Source organism: Hemibagrus wyckioides, linkage group LG17 (genome assembly GCF_019097595.1).
Source record: "Hemibagrus wyckioides isolate EC202008001 linkage group LG17, SWU_Hwy_1.0, whole genome shotgun sequence".
Lineage (NCBI taxonomy): Eukaryota > Metazoa > Chordata > Actinopteri > Siluriformes > Bagridae > Hemibagrus > Hemibagrus wyckioides.
In genome coordinates, this window is record NC_080726.1 from 2,840,705 (window position 1) to 2,863,106 (window position 22,402).

At 41.1% G+C, this 22,402-nt stretch overlaps 1 protein-coding gene across 4 annotated transcripts in view; it reads left to right on the plus strand.

Annotated features, from left to right (window-relative positions):
- The window catches only part of robo1 (roundabout, axon guidance receptor, homolog 1 (Drosophila)), a 269,624-nt gene that overhangs the window by 85,517 nt on the left and 161,705 nt on the right, over window positions 1–22,402 (plus strand). For 3 of the 4 annotated variants that reach the window (XM_058413415.1, XM_058413419.1, XM_058413416.1), the window contains one exon: window positions 11,334–11,420. The exons of the other annotated variant lie outside the window; for it this stretch is intronic. In XM_058413415.1, coding sequence (XP_058269398.1) covers window positions 11,334–11,420 — 87 coding nt within the window. The remainder of the gene's footprint in view (window positions 1–11,333; window positions 11,421–22,402) is intronic. 4 annotated transcript variants of the gene reach the window in all.

Genomic DNA, 22,402 nt, shown 5'->3' on the forward strand with positions numbered 1-22,402 from the left:
TCCAGCTGTGGCTGAAGGTCAGGAGGTGAGAAACATTCAGAATGATTCCAGAGGTTGAGGGCTGGATGGGACGTGTTAGTGCCAGATGTTTGATGCTTTTATGTGTTTTTGTTCCTTTTAACATGTGAATGTAGCAAAAAACAAAAAAACGTGATGCTGACTGTTAATTTACATCCAAACAGATTCAGCACATCAGATGAATTATAGAGGAGTCTGGGTGAGCCGTGACCGCACTCCAGCTTCCTGTTCTGTCTCTCTTTATTCTCTCTCTCTCTCTCTCTCTCTCTCTCTCTCTCTTTATCCTCTCTCGCTTTCTTTTTTATTCTCTCTCTCTCTCCAGCCTGGCCGCTTCTAGCTCATTGGGCTGTGCTGAAAACACCATTCACTCTGCGTACTATTTATGTATTTTTTAATTATGTATTTAGATATTTATTTATTTATTTATCTGTTTTGTTCTTTTCTTCTTCCATTTGTTTAGGTGCTAAAAATCCTCATATATCCTTCCTTCCTTTGTCAGTTCCCCCTTTCTTGCTTTCTTTCTTTCTTTCTTTCTTTCTTTCTTTCTTTTTGTTCCTTCCTTCCTTCCTTCCTTTTGTTTTTCTTTATTTATTTATTTAACAAATAAACAAACCAACCAACAAGCAAAAAACAGTCAAAAAATGATAAATAAATAAAAAAAATCTCCATCATCTCCCTTTATTTCTATATTTTTCTTTCTTTTATATGTTTATTTATTCATTCATTCCAACAGTTTGTTTGTTTACATTTTATTCATCTTGTGCTTCAGTGTTTTGTTCCCCACAGGAACCCGTGACTGTAGTAAACCCTGGCCCTGGCTAATTTCCCTTAAACCCCAGCAGATTTAGCGTATCAGCAGCACACATGGCCTTCTCAACTCCACTCTTCTCTCTAGCTTCTTTCCCTTTTTTGTTTTGTTCTGTTTTGTTTTGGATTTTCCTCTTTTCCATACAGAAGCTTCTAGCAGATGGCAGTGCTACTGTCTGAGCTACAGAGACCTTCAGCTCCTCAATGTCACTGATAAATAACAGTTATTTGACATGTGTGGGAGAGAGAGGGGGGGTAGAGAGAGACAGACCGAGGACCGAGAGAAAAAGAGATGGAGAGAGGGGGGAGAGAGAGAAAGAGAGAGAGAAACAGAGAGACAGGCCAAGAGCCGTGGGGGGGGGGGAATAAAGTAAATAGTAAATAAAGTAAATAGAATAAATAAAGAACCGGAGCATGTTTTGCTTAGTTTTTAATAAATGTAACTATATACAGATAAAAACCGCCGTAAGGCTGCTTTAAAATGTTTCTGCAGTGTAACAGGAGGAGTAAAACACTTCAGGTCATGTCATTATGGGAAACTAATCACTGTGTTTATTATTCAGTCAGTCAGTAAAGCACAACACGAACATCCTGCAGGAGAGAAGTGAGATAAAGCAGCAGCTCATCATCACCAGCGTCTAACGAAGGCACTTAACGGTCGGAGCATGCTAAATCACTGGGCGTGGTGGTGTTGTTATTATTATAGGATGTTGTGTGTAATGGGTGTTAATACCAGTGCATTACTGTGATAAATTATGTACAGGTGGGTGTGAGGTGGAAAGTGTGTGTGTGTGTGTGTGTGTGTGTGGTTTTGGCTCCGGCCTAAATAAAAGCATCATGCTATGCTGATGGACAGGATAACAGTGTTACAGAAACACACTCTGGATTCTGGAACGTTCTCTAACATCATTCCGCTCTGCTCTGCTCTGCTGAGACGGGGAAAAAGAGGAAGAGGGATTTTTTTAGAATCTTTATTTCCAATCAAATGGTGAATAAAGCAAATTCTTAAACTAAATAAATAAAAAAACAAAACAACAACAAGCAAATAAAATCAAATTAATTGACTTATTATTGTTTGTTTTCCCTATATAAACAAAAAAAAAATTCTTTCTGGCATCCTTTCTTGCTTTATTTATTTATTTAGATTGATTTATTTATTTAGTTAGTTTGTTAGTTAGTTGTTTGTTTGTTTGTTTATATTTATCTTACCTATCCTTTTAATTAATTAATTTATTTATTTGTATTTTTGTTTATATCTATTTTTCCTTTTCCTTTTCTATCTATCTATCTATCTATCTATCTATCTATCTATCTATCTATCTATCTATCTATCTATCTATCTATCTATCTATCTGTCTATCTGTTTATATTTATTTTTACTTATCCTTTCTGAAAACCTTTTGCACATGTCAGTATTTTTAAGAAATAAATAAGTAAGTAAATAAATAAATAAATAAATTCCACGACTTATTATATATTTATTGTTGACATTTAAAACACATTTTTAATATAAAAGCAAACAAACAAATACATTCTTTTTCTTTCTTTCCTTCTTTCATTTATTTTTCATATCATGGGAAGTTTCAGGTTGAGTTTTTAAATCTAATTTTAACAGATAAATAAATAGATCCATCGCTAAAAAATCTTCTTCTACTCCTGTACTTCTATTTCTTCTTCTTTTTCTTCTGCTGTTTATGTTTACATGACTCTGATTTTCTGTTTCTTCTCCACATCTTCCTCTGAGGCAGTTAATGAGATAGTGAGTCAGTGACTCCTGCAAATCAGACCAATAAACTGCACTAAACCTAATCAGAGCAGGAAGTGCAGTAATCACGGCCCAGGCTTCTGCTGAGCTGCTGTCCAGCTGCACGGAGTGAAGGATGATGATGTGATGGAGATGGATGATGGAGATGATGGAAAAGATGTGTTGAAAGTGATGTGAAGGAAAAGATCTGATGTACATGATGAGATGGAGATAATGAGATGGAGATGATGTGATGTAGATGATGTGAAAAAAAAGATGAGATAGAGATGATGTGATGGAGATGATGTGATGGAGGTGATGTGATGGAGATGATGAGATGGAGGTGATGAGATGGAGGTGATGTGATGGAGGTGATGTGATGGAGATGATGAGATGGAGATGATGAGATGGAGGTGATGTCATGGAGATAATGAGATGGAGATGATGTGATGGAGATGATGTGATGGAGATGATGAGATGGAGATGATGAGATGGAGGTGATGTGATGGAGATGATGTGATGGAGATGATGAGATGGAGGTGATGTGATGGAGATGATGAGATGGAGATGATGAGATGGAGATGATGAGATGGAGGTGATGTGATGGAGGTGATGTGATGGTGATGATGAGATGGTGATGATGAGATGGAGGTGATGTGATGGTGATGATGTGATGGTGATGATGAGATGGTGATGATGAGATGGAGGTGATGTGATGGAGATGATGTGATGGAGATGATGAGATGGTGATGATGAGATGGAGATGATGTGATGGAGATGATGAGATGGTGATGATGAGATGGAGGTGAAGTGATGGAGATGATGAGATGGAGATGATGAGATGGAGATGATGAGATGGAGATGATGTGATGGAGATGATGTGATGGTGATGATGAGATGGAGATGATGTGATGGAGATGATGAGATGGAGATGATGAGATGGAGGTGATGTGATGGAGATGATGTGATGGAGATGATGAGATGGTGATGATGAGATGGAGGTGATGTGATGGAGATGATGAGATGGAGATGATGAGATGGAGGTGATGTGATGGAGATGATGTGATGGAGATGATGAGATGGAGATGATGAGATGGAGGTGATGAGATGGAGGTGATGTGATGGAGATGATGTGATGGAGATGATGAGATGGAGGTGATGTGATGGAGATGATGTGATGGTGATGATGAGATGGTGATGATGTGATGGAGATGATGTGATGGAGATGATGAGATGGAGATGATGAGATGGAGATGATGAGATGGAGGTGATGTGATGGAGATGATGAGATGGTGATGATGTGATGGAGATGATGTGATGGAGATGTTGTGAGGGAGATGATGTGATGGAGGTGATGTGATGGAGATGATGTGATGGAGATGATGAGATGGAGATGATGAGATGGAGATGATGAGATGGAGATGATGTGATGGTGATGATGAGATGGAGATGATGTGATGGAGATGATGTGATGGAGATGATGAGATGGTGATGATGAGATGGAGGTGAAGTGATGGAGATGATGAGATGGAGATGATGAGATGGAGATGATGAGATGGTGATGATGAGATGGAGATGATGTGATGGAGATGATGAGATGGAGATGATGAGATGGAGGTGATGTGATGGAGATGATGTGATGGAGATGATGAGATGGTGATGATGAGATGGAGGTGATGTGATGGAGATGATGAGATGGAGATGATGAGATGGAGGTGATGTGATGGAGATAATGAGATGGAGATGATGTGATGGAGATGATGTGATGGAGATGATGAGATGGAGATGATGAGATGGAGGTGATGTGATGGAGATGATGTGATGGTGATGATGAGATGGTGATGATGTGATGGAGATGATGTGATGGAGATGTTGTGATGGAGATGATGTGATGGAGATGTTGTGAGGGAGATGATGTGATGGAGATAATGAGATGGAGATGTTGTGATGGAGATGATGTGATGGAGATAATGAGATGGAGATGATGTGATGGAGATGATGAGATGGAGATGATGAGATGGAGATGATGTGATGGAGATGATGTGATGGAGATGATGAGATGGTGATGATGAGATGGAGGTGATGTGATGGAGATGATGAGAAGGAAAAGATGTTTTTGTTTACAGTTCTGTATATGATTATATTTTGAAGATCCTCCACTTCCACTTGTTGTTCATGCAAAGAAACCTGACATGATGAAACTCACTTTCTGAACATAATATAAATATAAAAATATTCTCTAATGACTTGTCTTGATTTCCTCTGATCCTCTGAGCAGCGTGAGGAATCCTCTCAATCTCTTTAAAATTTACAAACCTCCAGAACACTCCCTCGGTTCTTTGTTCCCTGTCCGGTCTGCCTCACCCAAAGACGTGGAGATAATTATTTCAGAAGCATCGTTACTTCAGAGCTCAGTGTTTTGAGGTGTGGAGAGGAGATTAGCTGAATTATTAAAAGCTGTAGAATTCCCCTGTGTTGTGATGTGAACACTTGCAGAATCTAATGACAGAAATGGCTGGAGGCTGTGATGGAGATGTAAAAGTGTATCTACAGCAGTGTTTAGAATGATGGGGGGTCCTTCACTCTGCTTCATTAAAACTAATCCCTGCAGTTGAGTCAGTGTCTCTTGTTCTTACACTTTTCTGAGGACTCTTTCTTCTCAGTGGAGTGGTTGGATATTTTAATTGCAATAATAAAATATTTACATTTCTGGCATTTGGCAGAGGTCCTTTTCCAGAGCAACTTACATTTTTATCTCCCCTATATTTGGTTGATAAAGTACCTTTCTGGCTATCATAGCTACTTTACAGTTCTGTAATGAATCAGAAATGATTAGCTGTCGTTTATTACACATTTATTAAAACGCAACCATTCAACCATAAAGATTTGTCTATCAGTTCCAGAGTCAGTATCATTACCAGAGTCAGTGTCAGTATCAGTGCCAGAGTCAGAGTCAGTATCAGTACCAGAGTCAAAATCAGTACCTGTCAGTATCAGTACCAGTGTCAGTATCAGTACCAGAGTCAGTATCAGTACCTGTCAGTATCAGTACCAGAGTCAGAATCAGTACCTGTCAGTATCAGTACCAGAGTCAGTATCAGTACCAGAGTCAGTATCAGTACCTGTCAGTATCAGTACCAGAGTCAGAATCAGTACCTGTCAGTATCAGTACCAGAGTCAGTATCAGTATCAGTACCAAAGTCAATATCAGTATCAGTGCCAGAGTGAGAATCAGTATCAGAGTCAGTATCAGTATCAGTACCAGAGTCAGAGTCAGTATCAGTACCAGAGTCAAAATCAGTACCTGTCAGTATCAGTACCAGTGTCAGTATCAGTACCAGAGTCAGTATCAGTACCTGTCAGTATCAGTACCAGAGTCAGAATCAGTACCTGTCAGTATCAGTACCAGAGTCAGTATCAGTACCAGAGTCAGTATCAGTACCTGTCAGTATCAGTACCAGAGTCAGAATCAGTACCTGTCAGTATCAGTACCAGAGTCAGTATCAGTATCAGTACCAAAGTCAATATCAGTATCAGTGCCAGAGTGAGAATCAGTATCAGAGTCAGTATCAGTATCAGTACCAGAGTCAGAATCAGTACCAGAGTCAGTGTCAGTACCTGTCAGTATCATTACTAGAGTCAGAATCAGTTCCAGATTCAGAATCAGTACCAGAGTCAGTATTAGTAGAGTTAGAGTTAGAGTCAGTGTCAGTATCAGCAGCGAAGTCAATATCAGATTCACTGATCATCTTTAATATCAGAATCAGTATTACAATAAGAGTTAATACCAGTGTAGGAGTCAGTATCACAGTCAGTGTCAGTATCAGAGTCATTATTAATATCAGTCAGTGTCAGTATTAAAGTCAGTGTTTGTATCAGAGTCAGTAATAGAGTCAGTATTAATATCAGAGTCAGTATTCGTGTTCGAGTCAGTATGCCCTCGCCCCCCTCCTCGTACCCCACACTCTCAGTACTCCTCTCTCTCTGCTGTTCCACAGAGAGCTCCTTCTCAGCGCTGCCCCTGGTTATAATGCCTGAGCGCATGCACATAATCTCTCTCTAGTTCCATGCTGTGAAGCTGCAACTAATCATGTCCACAGAGACAGCCAGAGCTCCCAGTGCCGCCTAGCAGGCCTTCAGCACCGGACTCACCTGAAGAGGACATGAGCCTTACAAACAGTGTGAGGATGAGGAACGCTCTCTAACAGGGTTCACAGGAAGTACACTGACGTGCAACTTGGACAGGATTAGATTTGTGGTCAGTAACATTACTGAATTGTTTCTGTTGACGGATTTGAATATGAATAAAATACAAGAGACTCACGTTCCACATGTAAAACTAATCTGGTCTGAATAGGGCTTAAATCTCATCCCGGTAAAATGCCACATCAATCTTCATCTCTGACCTCCTGATAAATTGTGTAAAAGTTATTTTATAAACCGTGCTAATATTCCGAATGAGTTTTGTGTGTGCTTGCTTTGTCCTCACCGTCCAGCCACTCCTCTGCTACCTATTTAAGTCAGGATCGATAATAAATGAGCTTCCTGCATTCAGTCCCAGTCCTGGGGGAAGATCACGGCTTTCAAGCAAATTGGAAATTTAGAATTGGCCCTTTCTGTGATTCCATACGGAGAAGTCAGATCGCCGCACATGGCCGGGTTTAATGAGTCACCAGGGGAGGGGAGGAGAGGGAAGGGGAGGTACGGGGGGTTGTGATGGGGGGGCAGTTTGGATTTGGGGGACACCAGCTTTTGGCCCGTGAGCCCCGGAGGGCAGCTGGGTACACCACCTGTTATAGAGCTGTGAAGTGGATCTCATCTAAGATTTGGCTGCTGCACCAGATTTCCAGTGGGGGGGTTGAAAACGATTGAGGGATAGAGGAAAAGAGGAATAGAAAGTCACGTGATGATGGTGATTTGGGTCAGATTGGTGTATTAAGTCATTTCCACTCAGGAACTGTACTTTAGTGTGTAGATGGAAATACATATGTTGTCATTTTTGTTTTATTTAACAGCACTTTTCCTTTTCCCTTTGCCTTTGATTCATTGGTTTCCACTTTTTTTGCCTCCGCCTACCAGCTGGGATGGACTAGGTTTCTTTTCCCTAACCAATCATATCAATTATACTCAAGTTGTGATCATCACAGAGGTAGAGGGTGGAGATGAGGATGATGTTCTTAAGCAGCATGAACGTTACACTATGTTACAACATCCATGGATGAAGCTACAGCGCTTTTTGAAATCCAAAATGTTAGTTAACATAAAGTCAGGTTAACATCGTTACAATCAGATGGCTTTGTCTATCGCTTCCATTCATCCTATTTATACGTCTGAGCAGGTACAGGACTTGTTTCAGGAGCCAGCAGATTCATGGTACTGACGTTTGAGCTCACAACCATTTGATCAGTACAGGTAGTCAGTAGATGAACTATCATCTCGTTATTCTAGCTAGATTTGCTAGTGTTAGAAATTCTCACTGCTCTGGTGTGCTTAGTTATCACTCACAGTACTCACAGATTCTTCACTACTATTTTTATCTCTGGCTTTAACTGAGTTTAAGGCTAACTACGGCTAAAACTCGCATGTTAGCAGACGTCACAGAAAAATAAAATGGAGGCAAAATCATTAGTGCTAAAAAAAAGTTCTGGTTTTGAAAGTGTAAGCTTCTCTAAAAATTGTCCGAAAGTGTAGGAAAGGTTTATTAATGTACACATTTTTATTTTCTATCATTTAAACACTTTTTACCAGTATGCTGACAAACGGAAACGGGACTTATGGGACGTTTTCACTCAGTATAAAGAACTGAATGATGTTCAGGCTGTGAGTCTGATCTAAAACGAGTCTGTCGGCTTTCAGTGTGTTTTAGACGTGTGTTTTTCCCTCTGTTGGAGAACCGTACACAGAATTTTACGGATTGAGGATCAAATCTGAGCTGCTTTTTAGATGAACAAGCACTCGGAGCATCTCAGAGAGCAGAAATGGGTTTGATATCAACATTTACTTTGAAGATACAAACATTTGTGTGGAAATAATTTGTTATTTGCAACTTTTCTACGAATATATTAACCCTTAGCAGGCTAAAATACAGAAATCCTTCTGAAACACTACAAATTCTTAAAGTCCTGAGTGTCTACTTTCACATGAGCTTCATGTTAACCTCCATTGTGGAGTAAGACATGACAAAGACACACAATCATCAACATGGACACAACAACAACAGGAGGAAATCACATTTTTTAGCCTCAGTCTGAGATTCTGCACTGTATCTAGATCACTGTTCGAACTTTGGCAGATTTGTTATATTGACCATCTTATTGACCAGATTTTATTTTTGTGTGATCAGAGCACACTCCAGTGGATTTGATCTAACACGGGTCATCAGGATTTCTAAAATATTTCTACTTTTCATTCACATTTATATGAAATAAAAAAGAATCCAAAATAGAAGAACTAGCACTCAGTTTTCCCAGTGTTGCAGTTAGAGGAGTAAAAAAAAAATGAGGATAACGGTGTATATAATAGGATGACAGAGGTGTAGAGATGATTTATACTGGATATAAATTCCCTTATCGACCGTCTCCGGAGAGTGGAGCGGTTTCTTCTCCTCTTTCTGAGCTACCTCAGTGATAATAAAGTGTGTAATAATGTTTCTCACCTGATGCAATATCATACATATAATGGTGTCATTGCACAAACAGACAGTTTTCTTTTTTGTACACATAAACAAAAAAAAGTAATTACTCGTGTTTCTTCTGTCTTTGTGTTTCTGTTCTTAGAATAAAAATGCATATTTTTTGGTGTTGTTTTTACTGTTTACTGTGAATTCAGTCAAGTAACTTGCAGAAAAAAAAGTCAAATATTACACACTGTATTTATTTGTTTAGAGTCATTACAGCTTTTAATATTTACATTTCTGGCATTTGGCAGATGCCCGTATCCAAAGCGGGCAAACTTACAATTTCATTTCATTGAAACAATTGAGGGTTAAGGGCCTGGCTCAGAGGCCCAGCAGTGGCAACTTGGTGGAGGTGGGATTCAAACTCACAACCTTCTGATCAGTACAACACCTTAACCACTAAGTTACCACATTTATACCTGGCCTTTCCAACCACCCAACCTAAACTAATCATTAGACTTGAAAATGTTTTAAATATACAACACAAATACAAAGTACAAAATATATCTGAGTATACAGAATATACAATGATCAGGCATAACATTATGACCACCTGCCTAATATTGTGTTGGTCCCCCTTTTTGCTGCTAAAACAGCCCTGACCCATCCTGCACTGTGTATCCTGACCCCTCTCTATCAGAATCAGCATTAACGAGCAACAGTAGCTCATCTGTTGGATCGGATCACACGGGCCAGCCTTCTCTCCCCACGTGCATCAATGAGCCTTGACCGCCCATGACCCTGTCTCCGGTTCACCACTGTTCCTTCCTTGGACCACTTTTGATAGATACTGACCACTGCAGACCGGGAACACCCCACAAGAGCTGCAGTTTTGGAGATGCTCTGATCCAGTGGTCTAGCCATCACAATTTGGCCCTTCGTCAAACTCGCTCAAATCCTTATGCTTGTCCATTTTTCCTGCTTCTAACATCAACTTTGAGGACAAAATGTTCACTTGCTGCCTAATATATCCCACCCACTAACAGGTGCCATGATGAGGAGATCATCAGTCTTATTCACCATTAAAACCATTAGGACACCCAGGTTAGTGATTTCTATCAGTATCAATGGAGTGCACTTTAAAACTCTTTAAAGTGAATTTTCTTACTTCAGGTAAAATGTAAACATTCCCCTTAAGGAGAAACTGCAGATTTCAGTATATATCAAATGTATCAGTATATAAAACCGTGTCCATGTGAAGGGTTTTCCCAGGCCCCCAGACACTCATATATGATCCCTGCACTCTGAAGTGCTAATAAAATGCTAATAAAATCACAGCACTTGTAGCTATGTCTTACACATCCCTGATGGTTCCCAGATATCGAGTTGTTTAAGATCCCACAGAAACAGATCAGAAATAAAGTGTATGATCTCCAGGACAGATTGTAAACTCATCCTTGTACTCGTCCTAATGCCAGCTTCCTTATTCCAATCAGAATTAGCATTTAGCATCAACAGCACTCGTAGTGCTGATTACACGCCTCACTGAGCATTATGTGCGCTCTGTCTGTCTGCCGTTTATCCCGTCACCGATGCCAGCCTCCTTTCTGACAGTCTGGTGAATCAGCTGGCTCACTTTCCCGTCCACTCCCTCGCTGCTGGCCCAAATTAACCTCCTGTCACCGGGCCACAATGGAAGTGGGAATGGCCTGGTCTGATTTATCCCACATTTAGTCTTCAAAGGGGGCATGCGACCCCCTCACCCTCCCCTCACTGCCTGGGAAAAGAGTGTCAGTCTATTAGGCAAGCAGAGTGACAAGGTTTGATTGGGGTGTGTCTCTGGTCAATGAGTGTATTTAAGACTGAATTGGATGCATGCGTGGGTGTGTTTGGAGTGGGTGGTCCGGGTTCTGCCCAGATGCTCTGGGACAGAAATATAGACTCCGGTTTCCGAGACACTTCCATACACACTCAAGGAGTCCGTCTTCATGGATAAACAGCCAGCGTGGTTTTTTTGTTTCGATTACTGACCTGTCGAGCCAATGTGGACACAAAGATTCGGTCGCTTTAACGGACTTCTTTTCTGGAGTCTGGTTGTTTGCCCTCGCTTTTCTCTGCAAGTCTTAGTCCCTGTGTTACTCCCAACAGACTCGGGCCCTGCACAGGCGGCTAAGGAAGGGGTCACTCCGGCCCCCGCCTCGGGACACGATGAAGACAACACCCTGGCCTACACAGGTACTGTGCTTCTTCTACTCATCTGTAGCGTCCATCAACGTCCATCAGCATCCATCTGCATTTGACTTCACACTTAAACAAGTCTCACTGTAAAATGTCAGCAAATACAGATAATATACATAACTAGTGTCCATTATAATGCACAGAAGTTTAGAAAAGTCATTTTTTGTTGTCCATAGATCAAATTAGTAGCAAAATCTTCTGATTAATTACTGTAGGGTCGCCGTGACAACTGTATATGACGTATTTATGATAATGCTACGTGGTCTCGTGCCCTGATGAGCTTTTCTGGATTTTCGTACCAATGGCATGACGTCATTAAGGATATTTAATAATAATTAATGTTTGATATCGTCTTAAAATTCATAAAGGAAATTCTGATGTTGTGATGAGTTTCATTTGATTGACGTGATTATGAAGTGGGCAGAGCTTAAAGCCGTCTTGGTCATGAATGGTTGAAACAGTGACCTGAACAAGTTCCTGTTGAGTTTTGATCGTTCTCTTGATACGTTTCATCCATGTGAACTTTTGATACAGGAAAGAATAAAAGACTCTCCTATTCATGTCTGTATTTAAATGAAGGTGGTTATTAAATTTAGCGTTCACAGAGTGAAATCTTTCGAGGTTTGACTTTGAATCGTGACCCGAACGGCCTTTCTGTTCTCCGTGATTAGCTGTGAAGATCCCTACGGCTTCACGAGCGCAAATCCTCAATGTTTCGGTTTAAACGCTTTCTCTTTCTCTCTCTCTCCGAGTGGAAGAGCGTGCCTTCATACCGCACTCATTTCCTCTCTTCAACCCGAAGACACACCAGGCGCGTGTCCTGCCTTTAGGCTCCGTCTCACTCCAGATGTAATTACCTGAGTCAAGAGCACGAGGTTGTTTCCCGCTTCGCATTCCCTTATCCAATCTTCATTCTCCTCACCGACCTCGGAGCTTAACCGTGTCCACTGCGACACTCTCCACATGCCGCCGAGTTCGTTCTGTAGAGTGGAGCATCATCGGCACAAACATGTCTGATTATTCCGGACCAAGTCTCTGGGTGCACTGAAGAGCCCTGAAAACCTGTTGTGTAATTGTTGTTGTCGTGATTAGCATGGCTGAGAGGATGCTAAGCAGGCCTGGTTTAATCGCTCTGATCTACACACGCTAATAAGCCATCCGCAGACGGAGGATTTCGGCTAGTCGCCAGGCTTCGGGTTGGAGAGGGGGATGGGGGGGGTCAGGGGGAAAAGTCAAACGCCCCGCTTTTGTGAGTCTGGACGTCCATATGGTGCCCTTATGTCTGTCTGAATTGTGTGATGTTTGGAGTGAAGGGTGTGAAATAGCAGCTTGAGGAATATACAGTCACACACACACACACACAAACATGCACACACATGCTGCAACTTATGATGAACTTTAGCCCATTATATTAAGTATTATATTACACATGCTGGATTATAAATGCTTGATTTTGATTGGACAGGAGGTGTTGGTTATGGTTGCTGTAGTAACAGCTCCACATTCAAGTCAATATGGTGATGTTTTCTGAATGGAAAGTTATGGAAGGAGTCTCCAGTGTCAGTGCTTTATAACAGTCAGAGTTGAAGAGGTAGCGTTAAGATTTTAGGATATCTCCAGGACTGAGGAGTTTGAAAATTTTGTCTTTTATCAAGGAAAATAAAAAGAGAATTTGGGATTGGGTAGGATCAGTGTAGACATTTAATGACATGTTTATTATATTCCTGGAAGATGAGAACATCTGTAGTATGTTCATGGAGCTGAAATGTGGAGAATGTGGAGGTTAGGTGGAGGTTAGCATGAAGGTTGAGGCGTTAATGCTTAAAGTGTGTCCCACATAACACTTGTTTTTTAACAGACTATTCTACAGCTGTATAGCATAAATAGTGTTATCTGGTGTGTTCAGACTGAAAACCCCACCACCAAGAAGAAGAAGAAGAAGAAAAGACAAGGAAAAAGAAGACGAGTCATAAGAAAAAAATTAGGAAGAAGAAAAAGACGAGGAAGAAAAAAAATAGGCAACAAGAAGAAGACAAAGAAAAAGAAGAAGAAGAAGAAGAAGACAAAGAAAAAGACGAAGAAGAGAACTCCCTGGGTGATGCACTTACTAACTCAAAATGCTGGACACTTCATGCATTTAACACTCGCAGCTTTGCTTACGTAAGAAGCAGAAAAGGGGCGGGGCCACCAGGCATTGACACCGGACGAGAAAAAAAAAATCCAAGATGGCCGCTGACACACCGGTAGAGGTCATCTTACAAAGGTCTTTCACATTAGCCGCATCACTTTACATGCATCTGACGTCATTCGCCATTGACTGGGAAACTGGGATTCTACTTAGCGTTCCGTTTGAGACGATACAACCCTTCTAACATTCATACGCTAGATGCTAGAGTACATAGTGCGCAGTGTAAGTGTGTAGTGGGTCATTTGGGACGCGGCTTCAGTGAAATACACAATTCCCTTGTCTCTTAGTGCGCTTGTGAGGAAATTGTTCCAGTTGTCCCTTTTTAGTAGCTACTAAAGCATGGATGTCGTGTGTGATACTTGCAGCAGAGGTGTGTGTGGGTTCAGCAGATTGTGTCTCGTTTCTTGCCTGGCTGGATATTTGTGTGTGTGTGTGTGTGTCGGGGTGAGATCTCATGCTGTGGGTTGTAAATCTGCAGAGAACCTGCGCTCCCAGCTCCTCTGCCGCGTGTTGTGAGGTCAGCGGCACCACATATCCCATCCATCATATTTATAGAGCTCATCACAGCGGCAGGCTTGTTTTGGCAGCTGACAGCAGCAGGGAGACAAAGAGCGGCCTTTCGCTGCTTTCATGAAAAGGACAGAAAAGGGAGATATGACTAAAAGGTGTTGCGGTGATGCGAACAAGATGGAGTATGTCAGGTGAAAGAGAGTGTAATATCAAAGGTCATGTCGAGGATACGTTAACTGGGTGATGTCAAACCATCGGTTTTATTCAGGAAGTAGACCTGGACGATGTTGACTCCAGTGTTCATTTGTTTGACTAGATTAGATTTCCTGCAAACGATTCAGAGTCACTGAGGTGAACGAATCAGTAGAGATACTCATTCGGTTCATTCAGCTAGTGAACTGACTGAGTCACTAAATTGGAAAGAATCTTATGGAGGTGGTTTATGATAGTATGAATGAATGATTCTGTGCCCTTTTGGGTCAGTGAATCATTTGGATGATGCTTTAGATTCAGTGGATCAGTGTGGAGACCAAGAGTCTCTCCTTTTGTATTTAAAGAGCCATTATTTGAATCAGTGAATCATGATGGAGATTCGTTCCTTCTCCATTCAGTAAATAACAGCTTAAATCAGCGAATCATTTTGACAATGCCCGAGATTCTCTCCTGTTGAGTAAGTGTTTGATTCAGTGAATCAATTTGTCAATGTCCAAGATTATTTCTTGTTAAATTTAGTGAGTCAGTGTTTGATTCAGTGGATCATTTTGTCAAGTCTGAGATTCTCTCCTGATGAATTTAGTAATTCAGTGAATCTTTTGTCATGACTGAGATTTACTTTCTTTCCCATTCAGTGGATCAGTGTTTGATTCAGTGAATTGTTCAGTAAAGATTTTGTGAATGACAATTTGAGTCAGTGAATCATTTTGTCATGTCTGTGATTCCCTTCTCTTGCATTTAGTGAGTCTGTGTTTGAATCAGAGAATCATTTTGTCATGTTTGAAATTCTCTCCTTTTCAATTCAGTGAGGTCATTTTTTGACTCAGTGAATCATTCTGGCTTGATGGAGATTAGTTTCTTTTAGATTCAGTGAAAAACAGTTTGAATCAGTTAATCATTTTGTCTTGTTTGAGATTCTCTCCTCTTGCATTTACTGAGTCATTGTACCTTTCTATCATAAATAAGATTCTTTTTGCATTTAGTAAGTCGTTGTCTGAGTCATGGAATCTTTCTGTGATGACAGAGATTCTATCCTTTCACATTCAGTGGATCAGGGTTTGAATCAGTGAATCATTCTGTCATGATTTTAAGATTCACTCCTTTCACAGTCACTGAATTTTGACAGTTTGAATCAGTGAATCATTTTCCTTCCTCTTTGATTTAGTGAGTCAGTGTTTGACTCAGTGAATCTTTCTGTCATAACTGAGATTCACTTCTACATTTTCAGTGAATCAGTACTTGAATAAATGAATCTTTCTGTCATGATTGACATTTGAATCAGTAAGTCTTTCTATCACGACAGAAATTCTATCGTTTTGTATTCAATGGCTCAGAGTTTAATTCAGTGAATCTTTCTACCATGACAGAGATTCACTCCTTTCCCATTCAGTGGACATCATTTGATTCAGTGAATCTTTCCATGACGTTTAAGATTCACAATTGTTAATCATCTACATTTTCTCCTTTCGCATTAAGTGAGTCATTTTTGAATCAGCGAATTGTTCTGTCCTGCCTGAGATTTGGTGCTCTGTCCCTCAGGGGGATTGCACACACACACACACACACACACACACACCAAAATTTTATGACAAATACTAAACTTTAAATACCACTGTAATTACACAGAATAAAACACGCAGACAAGGCTCCAGATTTGAGGCTCGACTCAGTGAACCAGTGAATGAATCAAAAGGAATCATTTAACTGAACAGAATCAAATTAGTTGACTCAAAAAGTTCAGCCTATAATATTAGCAACGGCTCAAATTTGGATGCGAAGCTCTATTCATATAATTATGTAGAAATATAAATCATAATAATATAATAGCTTTATTGAGAAATAATAATTTTACAATAATAATCATTAACTTTTGCATGCATACAGAGTGGCTAACCTCTTGGGGGAAAATACCTATATACACTATATTGCCAAAAGTATTCGCTCACCCATCCAAATAATCAGAATCAGGTGTTCCAATCACTTCCATGGCCACAGGTGTATAAAATCAAGCATCTAGGCATGCAGACTGTTTTTACAAACATTTGTGAAAGAATGGGTCGCTCTCAGGAGCTCAGTGAATTCCAGCGTGGAACTGTGATAGGATGCCACCTGTGCAACAAATCCAGTCGTGAAATTTCCTCGCTCCTAAATATTCCACGGTCAACTGTCAGCTGTATTATAAGAATGTGGAAGTGTTTGGGAACGACAGCAACTCAGCCACGAAGTGGTAGGCCACGTAAACTGACGGAGCGGGGTCAGCGGATGCTGAGGCGCATAGTGTGAAGAGGTCGCCAACTTTCTGCAGAGTCAATCGCTACAGACCTCCAAACTTCATGTGGCCTTCAGATTAGCTCCAGAACAGTGTGCAGAGAGCTTCATGGAATGGGTTTCCATGGCCGAGCAGCTGCATCCAAGCCATACATCACCAAGTGCAATGCAAAGCGTCGGATGCAGTGGTGTAAAGCATGCCGCCACTGGACTCTAGAGCAGTGGAGACGCGTTCTCTGGAGTGACGAATCGCGCTTCTCCATCTGGCAATCTGATGGACGAGTCTGGGTTTGGTGGTTGCCAGGGGAACGGTACTTGTCTGACTGCATTGTGCCAAGTGTAAAGTTTGGTGGAGGGGGGATTATGGTGTGGGGTTGTTTTTCAGGAGCTGGGCTTGGCCCCTTAGTTCCAGTGAAAGGAACTCTGAATGCTTCAGCATACCAAGACATTTTGGACAATTCCATGCTCCCAACTTTGTGGGAACAGTTTGGAGCTGGCCCCTTCCTCTTCCAACATGACTGTGCACCAGTGCACAAAGCAAGGTCCATAAAGACATGGATGACAGAGTCTGGTGTGGAGGAACTTGACTGGCCTGCACAGAGTCCTGACCTCAACCCGATAGAACACCTTTGGGATGAATTAGAGCGGAGACTGAGAGCCAGGCCTTCTCGTCCAACATCAGTGTGTGACCTCACAAATGCGCTTCTGGAAGAATGGTCAAAAATTCCCATAAACACACTCCTAAACCTTGTGGACAGCCTTCCCAGAAGAGTTGAAGCTGTTATAGCTGCAAAGGGTGGACCGACGTCATATTGAACCCTATGGATTAGGAATGGGATGTCACTTAAGTTCATATGCGAGTCAAGGCAGGTGAGTGAATACTTTTGGCAATATAGTGTATATTTTTGTGTGTGTGTGTGGGTATGTGTGTTGGGGTTGCACTATATTACAGTTTATCTACAAACCTGATAATTTTATTTATTGCTGTTTCTTATTGCATCCCGGTTACACCATACAGCATAAATATAACACCAATAGTGTTTCCTTTATTAGAGAGCTTAAAAGTTTGCATCCACAAACACTTCTGCATCTTTTATCAAACACACAGGAGCCCGAGCGATTAAGCATGCCTTTACGGATGTGTATTATTATTTTTTACCATCACCTTCCACAGAACGAGAATTGAATGAGAAGTGCTGTTCTTAACGCCGTCACTATTTCACTTGCTGACACTCAATTATATTGTTCCCTTTTTCCTCAGAGTTTGTTGCTAGGCAACAGCCAAAGCAATACTTCTGCAGGTTGCAGAAAAAAAAAACCCTGTCTGGCTGGCTGGCTGTGTTGTTGTTTTTATTATTTATTTATTTATTTTTATTATTATATACAGTAGTTCTCACAAATATTTCCGCTGGGTGCTATTTTGGTGCGTGTAACCCCGAGGAGGCAGCAGGAACCTGGTGTACTTTTTTCATAAATCTCAAACATAGACTGTATCTATGCTTTGTATGTATTTAAGCAGTTTTTTTGAAGCTCTGGCAACCTGTACAGTTTTAAAAATCGATCCAAATTGTAGATCAGATACAGTTTTGAACGTTTTAATGTTTCTGATACAAACCTTTTGGTCAGGAGTCACTAAGGTGAACGAATCAATAGTCATTGATTTCATGGAGTTGATTGTTGATTGAAGTTGATTCATGAAATTGATTCAGTAACTGAATCAGTGAATCTTTTTTTACCAAGATTTGCTCCTTTCATACACGAATCAAATCCACAACCATTGCAAAAGACTAATTTTGTGTTTCTCCAACCATTTCTCTGATGATATTTTGAGGATTTCTGGAGGATTTTATGGTTTTAAGATTTATCTCAGAGCAAGTTTTAACCTCCTGGCAGATGCAGCCAAGCTTTGGTCTTTTGGAAACTAGTGGTTGGAAGATCATTTTACTGACTCTTTGAATCTTGTTCAGCAATTTGTTTTCAGAAAATGTTCATTGCGCATGTCTTGTGATAATTTTATGATAATTCCTAAATATTACCCAACATTACATTAGTATTATTGACTGTATGATACCGATCCAGGAAGTGGTCACGTGACGAATGAATGAACGACTTGGGCCCGAAGACTCGTGAGATGAACTAATCATTTCTGTTTCCACCACAGACTGCATAGCCTTTTTGGCCTCATCTGAACCCAACTCCATATTCCATCTGCAGTTCTAGTGATGCTTTTTTGTAAGCTTCTTTCTACACAGCTTGAGGATAGATGCAAGAACCGAAAGAATTGGCTAGATCATGCAAATCTAAAATGTTATATAATAATCTATACCTGTTCTCTTGAAGATGGCCAATAATGACAAATTCGATTATATAATTAAAGCCTGTAACAGTATTTTGCATTATTATTGTATTATCTATTTTTTTTCTTCAGTCACGTGCTATTGTCATGACCCCGCTGCGTAATTCTGAGCTCTCTTTCTTCCTTTCATTCTTCATCACCCCAAGTCTCCTGCTGGGCGTCACTCCTCAGCGTTCCACATGAAGGGCTTCACTAAGTGACAAAACAGAACCAGATTTGTTCAGCTTGCCGTTCAGGACCCTCCAAAGACCCTTGTGTCTTTTTCTCACGGCTTGTAGCTGGTGTGAAGAATGCGCCCTCTATGCTGTTTGTTGTAGTCTGTTTCCTCCACTGTTTTGGCTCTTTCATTGTGAGGTTGTGGTTTGTCTTTTGTAATGGAAGTACTACTCTTTCATTCCATTGATAGAGGTTTTTTATGCTGCTTTGTGTGATGGGCATACCAAAATACAACACAAACTTAATCCAGTTTTCTTTACGATTTGGACTGTTAATTGATTTCGTTTTAGAGTGGAACTAAATTGAATAGACTTTTTTTAAAAAAAATTTGCAATGCATATAATCTCAAAGCAGCTGTAGAGATGTCGTTAACCCCCCAGTGAGCAGGTCAAGGACAAGAGTGGCAAGAACAATCCTCCTAAGATAGAGCTGAGGTGGAAGAAAGAAAGATTTAGCAGAGGGGGAAAGCTTCCTCCTCTGTCTGGTAAGGCTTGCATATGCTTTTGGGTTTCAGGAGTAAAAGATAGTAGGCTTTAGGTAGTAGGATTAACTAAGCTTTGAGTGGCAAGGGTAGGGGTTTGTAGGATTTAGGGTGGCAGAAAAAGAGGTATGTAGGCTTAAGGTGGCAGAAGTAGGAGTTTGTAGGCCTTAGGGTGTCAGGAATAGTGTTTTGTAGGCTTTAGGGTGGCAGGAGTAGGGGTTTGTAGGCTTTAGGGTGTCAGGAATAGTGTTTTGTAGGCTTTAGGGTGGCAGCAATAGGAGTTTGTAGGCCTTAGGGTGTCAGGAATAGTGTTTTGTAGGCTTTAGGGTGGCAGCAGTAGGAGTTTGTAGGCTTTAGGGTGGCAGGAGTAGGGGTTTGTAGGCTTTAGGGTGGCAGCAGTAGGAGTTTGTAGGCTTTAGGGTGGCAGGAGTAGGGGTTTATTGGCTTTAGTGTGGCAGGAGTAGGGGTTTGTAGGCTTTAGGGTGGCAGGAGTAGGGGTTTGTAGGCTTTAGATTGGCAGGCGTAGGGGTTTGTGGGCTTTAAGGTGGCAGGAGTAAGGGTTTGTAGGCTTTAGGGTTGCAGGAGTAGGGGTTTGTAGGCTTTCAGGTGATGGGAGTAGGAGTTTGTAGGCTTTAGGTTGGCAGACGTAAGGGTTTGTAGGCTTTAGGGTAGCAAGAATAGGAGTTTGAAGGCTTTAGGTTGGCAGGAGTAGGAGTTTGTAGGCTTTAGTTTGGCATGAGAAGGGTTTGTAGGCTTTAGGGTGGCAGGTTTAGGGGTTAGTAGGCTTTCAGGTGGCAGGAGTAGGCTTTAGTAAGCTTTAGGGTGGCAGGAGTAGGTGTTTGTAGGCTTTAGGGTGGCAGGAGTAGGTGTTTGTAGGCTTTAGGGTGGCAGGAGTAGGATTTATTATGTTTAGGGTGGCAGGGGCAGGAATGTGTAAACTGTGAGATAGTGAGAATTAGGAGCTTGTTCCCTTCAGGAGGGAAGATCTTGGAATTTGAAGCCTTCAGGATGACCAGGGTAGGACCTTCTGGGCTTCAGGTTGACAAAAACAGGAGCTTGTAATTTGTCAGAATAGGTGCTTGTTTTCTTGCCTGAATGACATGGGGTAGGAACTTGCAGGATTCAAGACAGCAGTAGACCTTCCGACCGACTTCAGGATGATATACTACAATAGAACCTGTAGGATGACAAGAGCAGGGGCTTTTAGGCTTCAGAGCAGCAAAATAAAGAGCTTGTAAGCTTCAGAATAATAAGAATAGGAGTTTGTTGCCATCAGGTTGGCATGAGTAGGAGTGTATATACTTTAGGATGGCATAAATCAGAGTATGCAGGCTTCAGCGCTTTTAATGGGAACAGCGACTTGTAGGCTTCTGAATGCTAGGGATAGGAGATGTCACTTTGTCAGGTTGGCAGAAGTTGTTGCTTATATGCTTATATGCTTGGTGGGAGTCAGAGTTTGAAGGATTCCTATAGGCAGGAGATGGGACTCATGGACTTCCTGATGACAGGAGAAGGAGATTTAAAGCTTCAGAATGGAAGAACCCTGTAGGCCTTTACATTGGATAGTGCAGGAGATTGGCAGCTTCAAGAAAGTACAAGAAGGTAGAGGGTAGAGTAACTTCAGGATGGTATAATAGGAGCTTGTCTTCAAGTTCTAACAGTAAGGTCTGGAGTGGCACAGGGACTTGTAGCTTGCTGGATCAAATGTGTGGGTGAATATTTTTCTCACTCAGGTGAAGCCTAGAGAGTTGGACACTAAAAATATTTTCCCTGTGAGAACAACAGAGCGGATTTGTTCGAGTCAGACATGCAGAGAGCGAGACAGATTCTCAGCTGGTGTGGCAAGTCACAGGTTTTCTGCTCGGAAAGATGGCAGGTGAGCACTTCAGGGGTTCTGGACAGTCCCTGCCATCTTACCTGTGCATGAAGGAATGCCAGGGAATGTCAGCATCTCATTCTGCATCTGTCAGGTTACTAAAAAGCTCCTATTGTAATCCTGCTTCAATAAGTAGGTACAAGGTCTACAAAATGAATACAGAGAACAAGTAACAAAACCCTAGAGCTTCCAGTTTAGCATCATGCACTAAACCCACAGGTCTAAAATGTCACACAGTGGCTTTGTGGAGTCGCTCAGTGTCTTAAACAGATTTGCTGATGGGTTCTGACTTTGTATGACACGTGTGATCTATAAAACACAGACAAAACCGCAGGGATAAAAGCATCATAGCATAAAACGCTGAAGCACTTTCTGTCTTCCTCAGAGCGTACTTCACACCAGCATTAGCTTTATTAGCATCTTGGATCATATGCAAAAGTAAAGAAGCAAAGTTTAGGCATCAGATGTGTTTTACTGAGTTAGATATGCAACATTTCATAGATGGTAACGTGAAATCTTTTTCTAATTTCGGAAGAAGCTGGTGCAGGAAGTTGTTTTGTAGATGTTCCAAACATTAAATGTAACTGTAACAGCACACTATGTCATGTTTTATTCATCCCTAATGCATTATCGATATAACAAATGTCTCATGGAATCAGATATATGTCCAGTCCATCATTTTCAGTTAATCAAGTATGAGTTAATCTTTATTCTGCAGATAAATGTCAGTTAATCCTCAGAATAAAGTTCTGATTTCACTTATTACTAGCCGGCTTCGGTTGGTTTTTGGTTTGCTTTGTTATTTGCTATGAGAAACACAACCCTCTGTGAGGGCAGAATTTACCTCCTGTCATCTAGTGAAGTTCTGTTG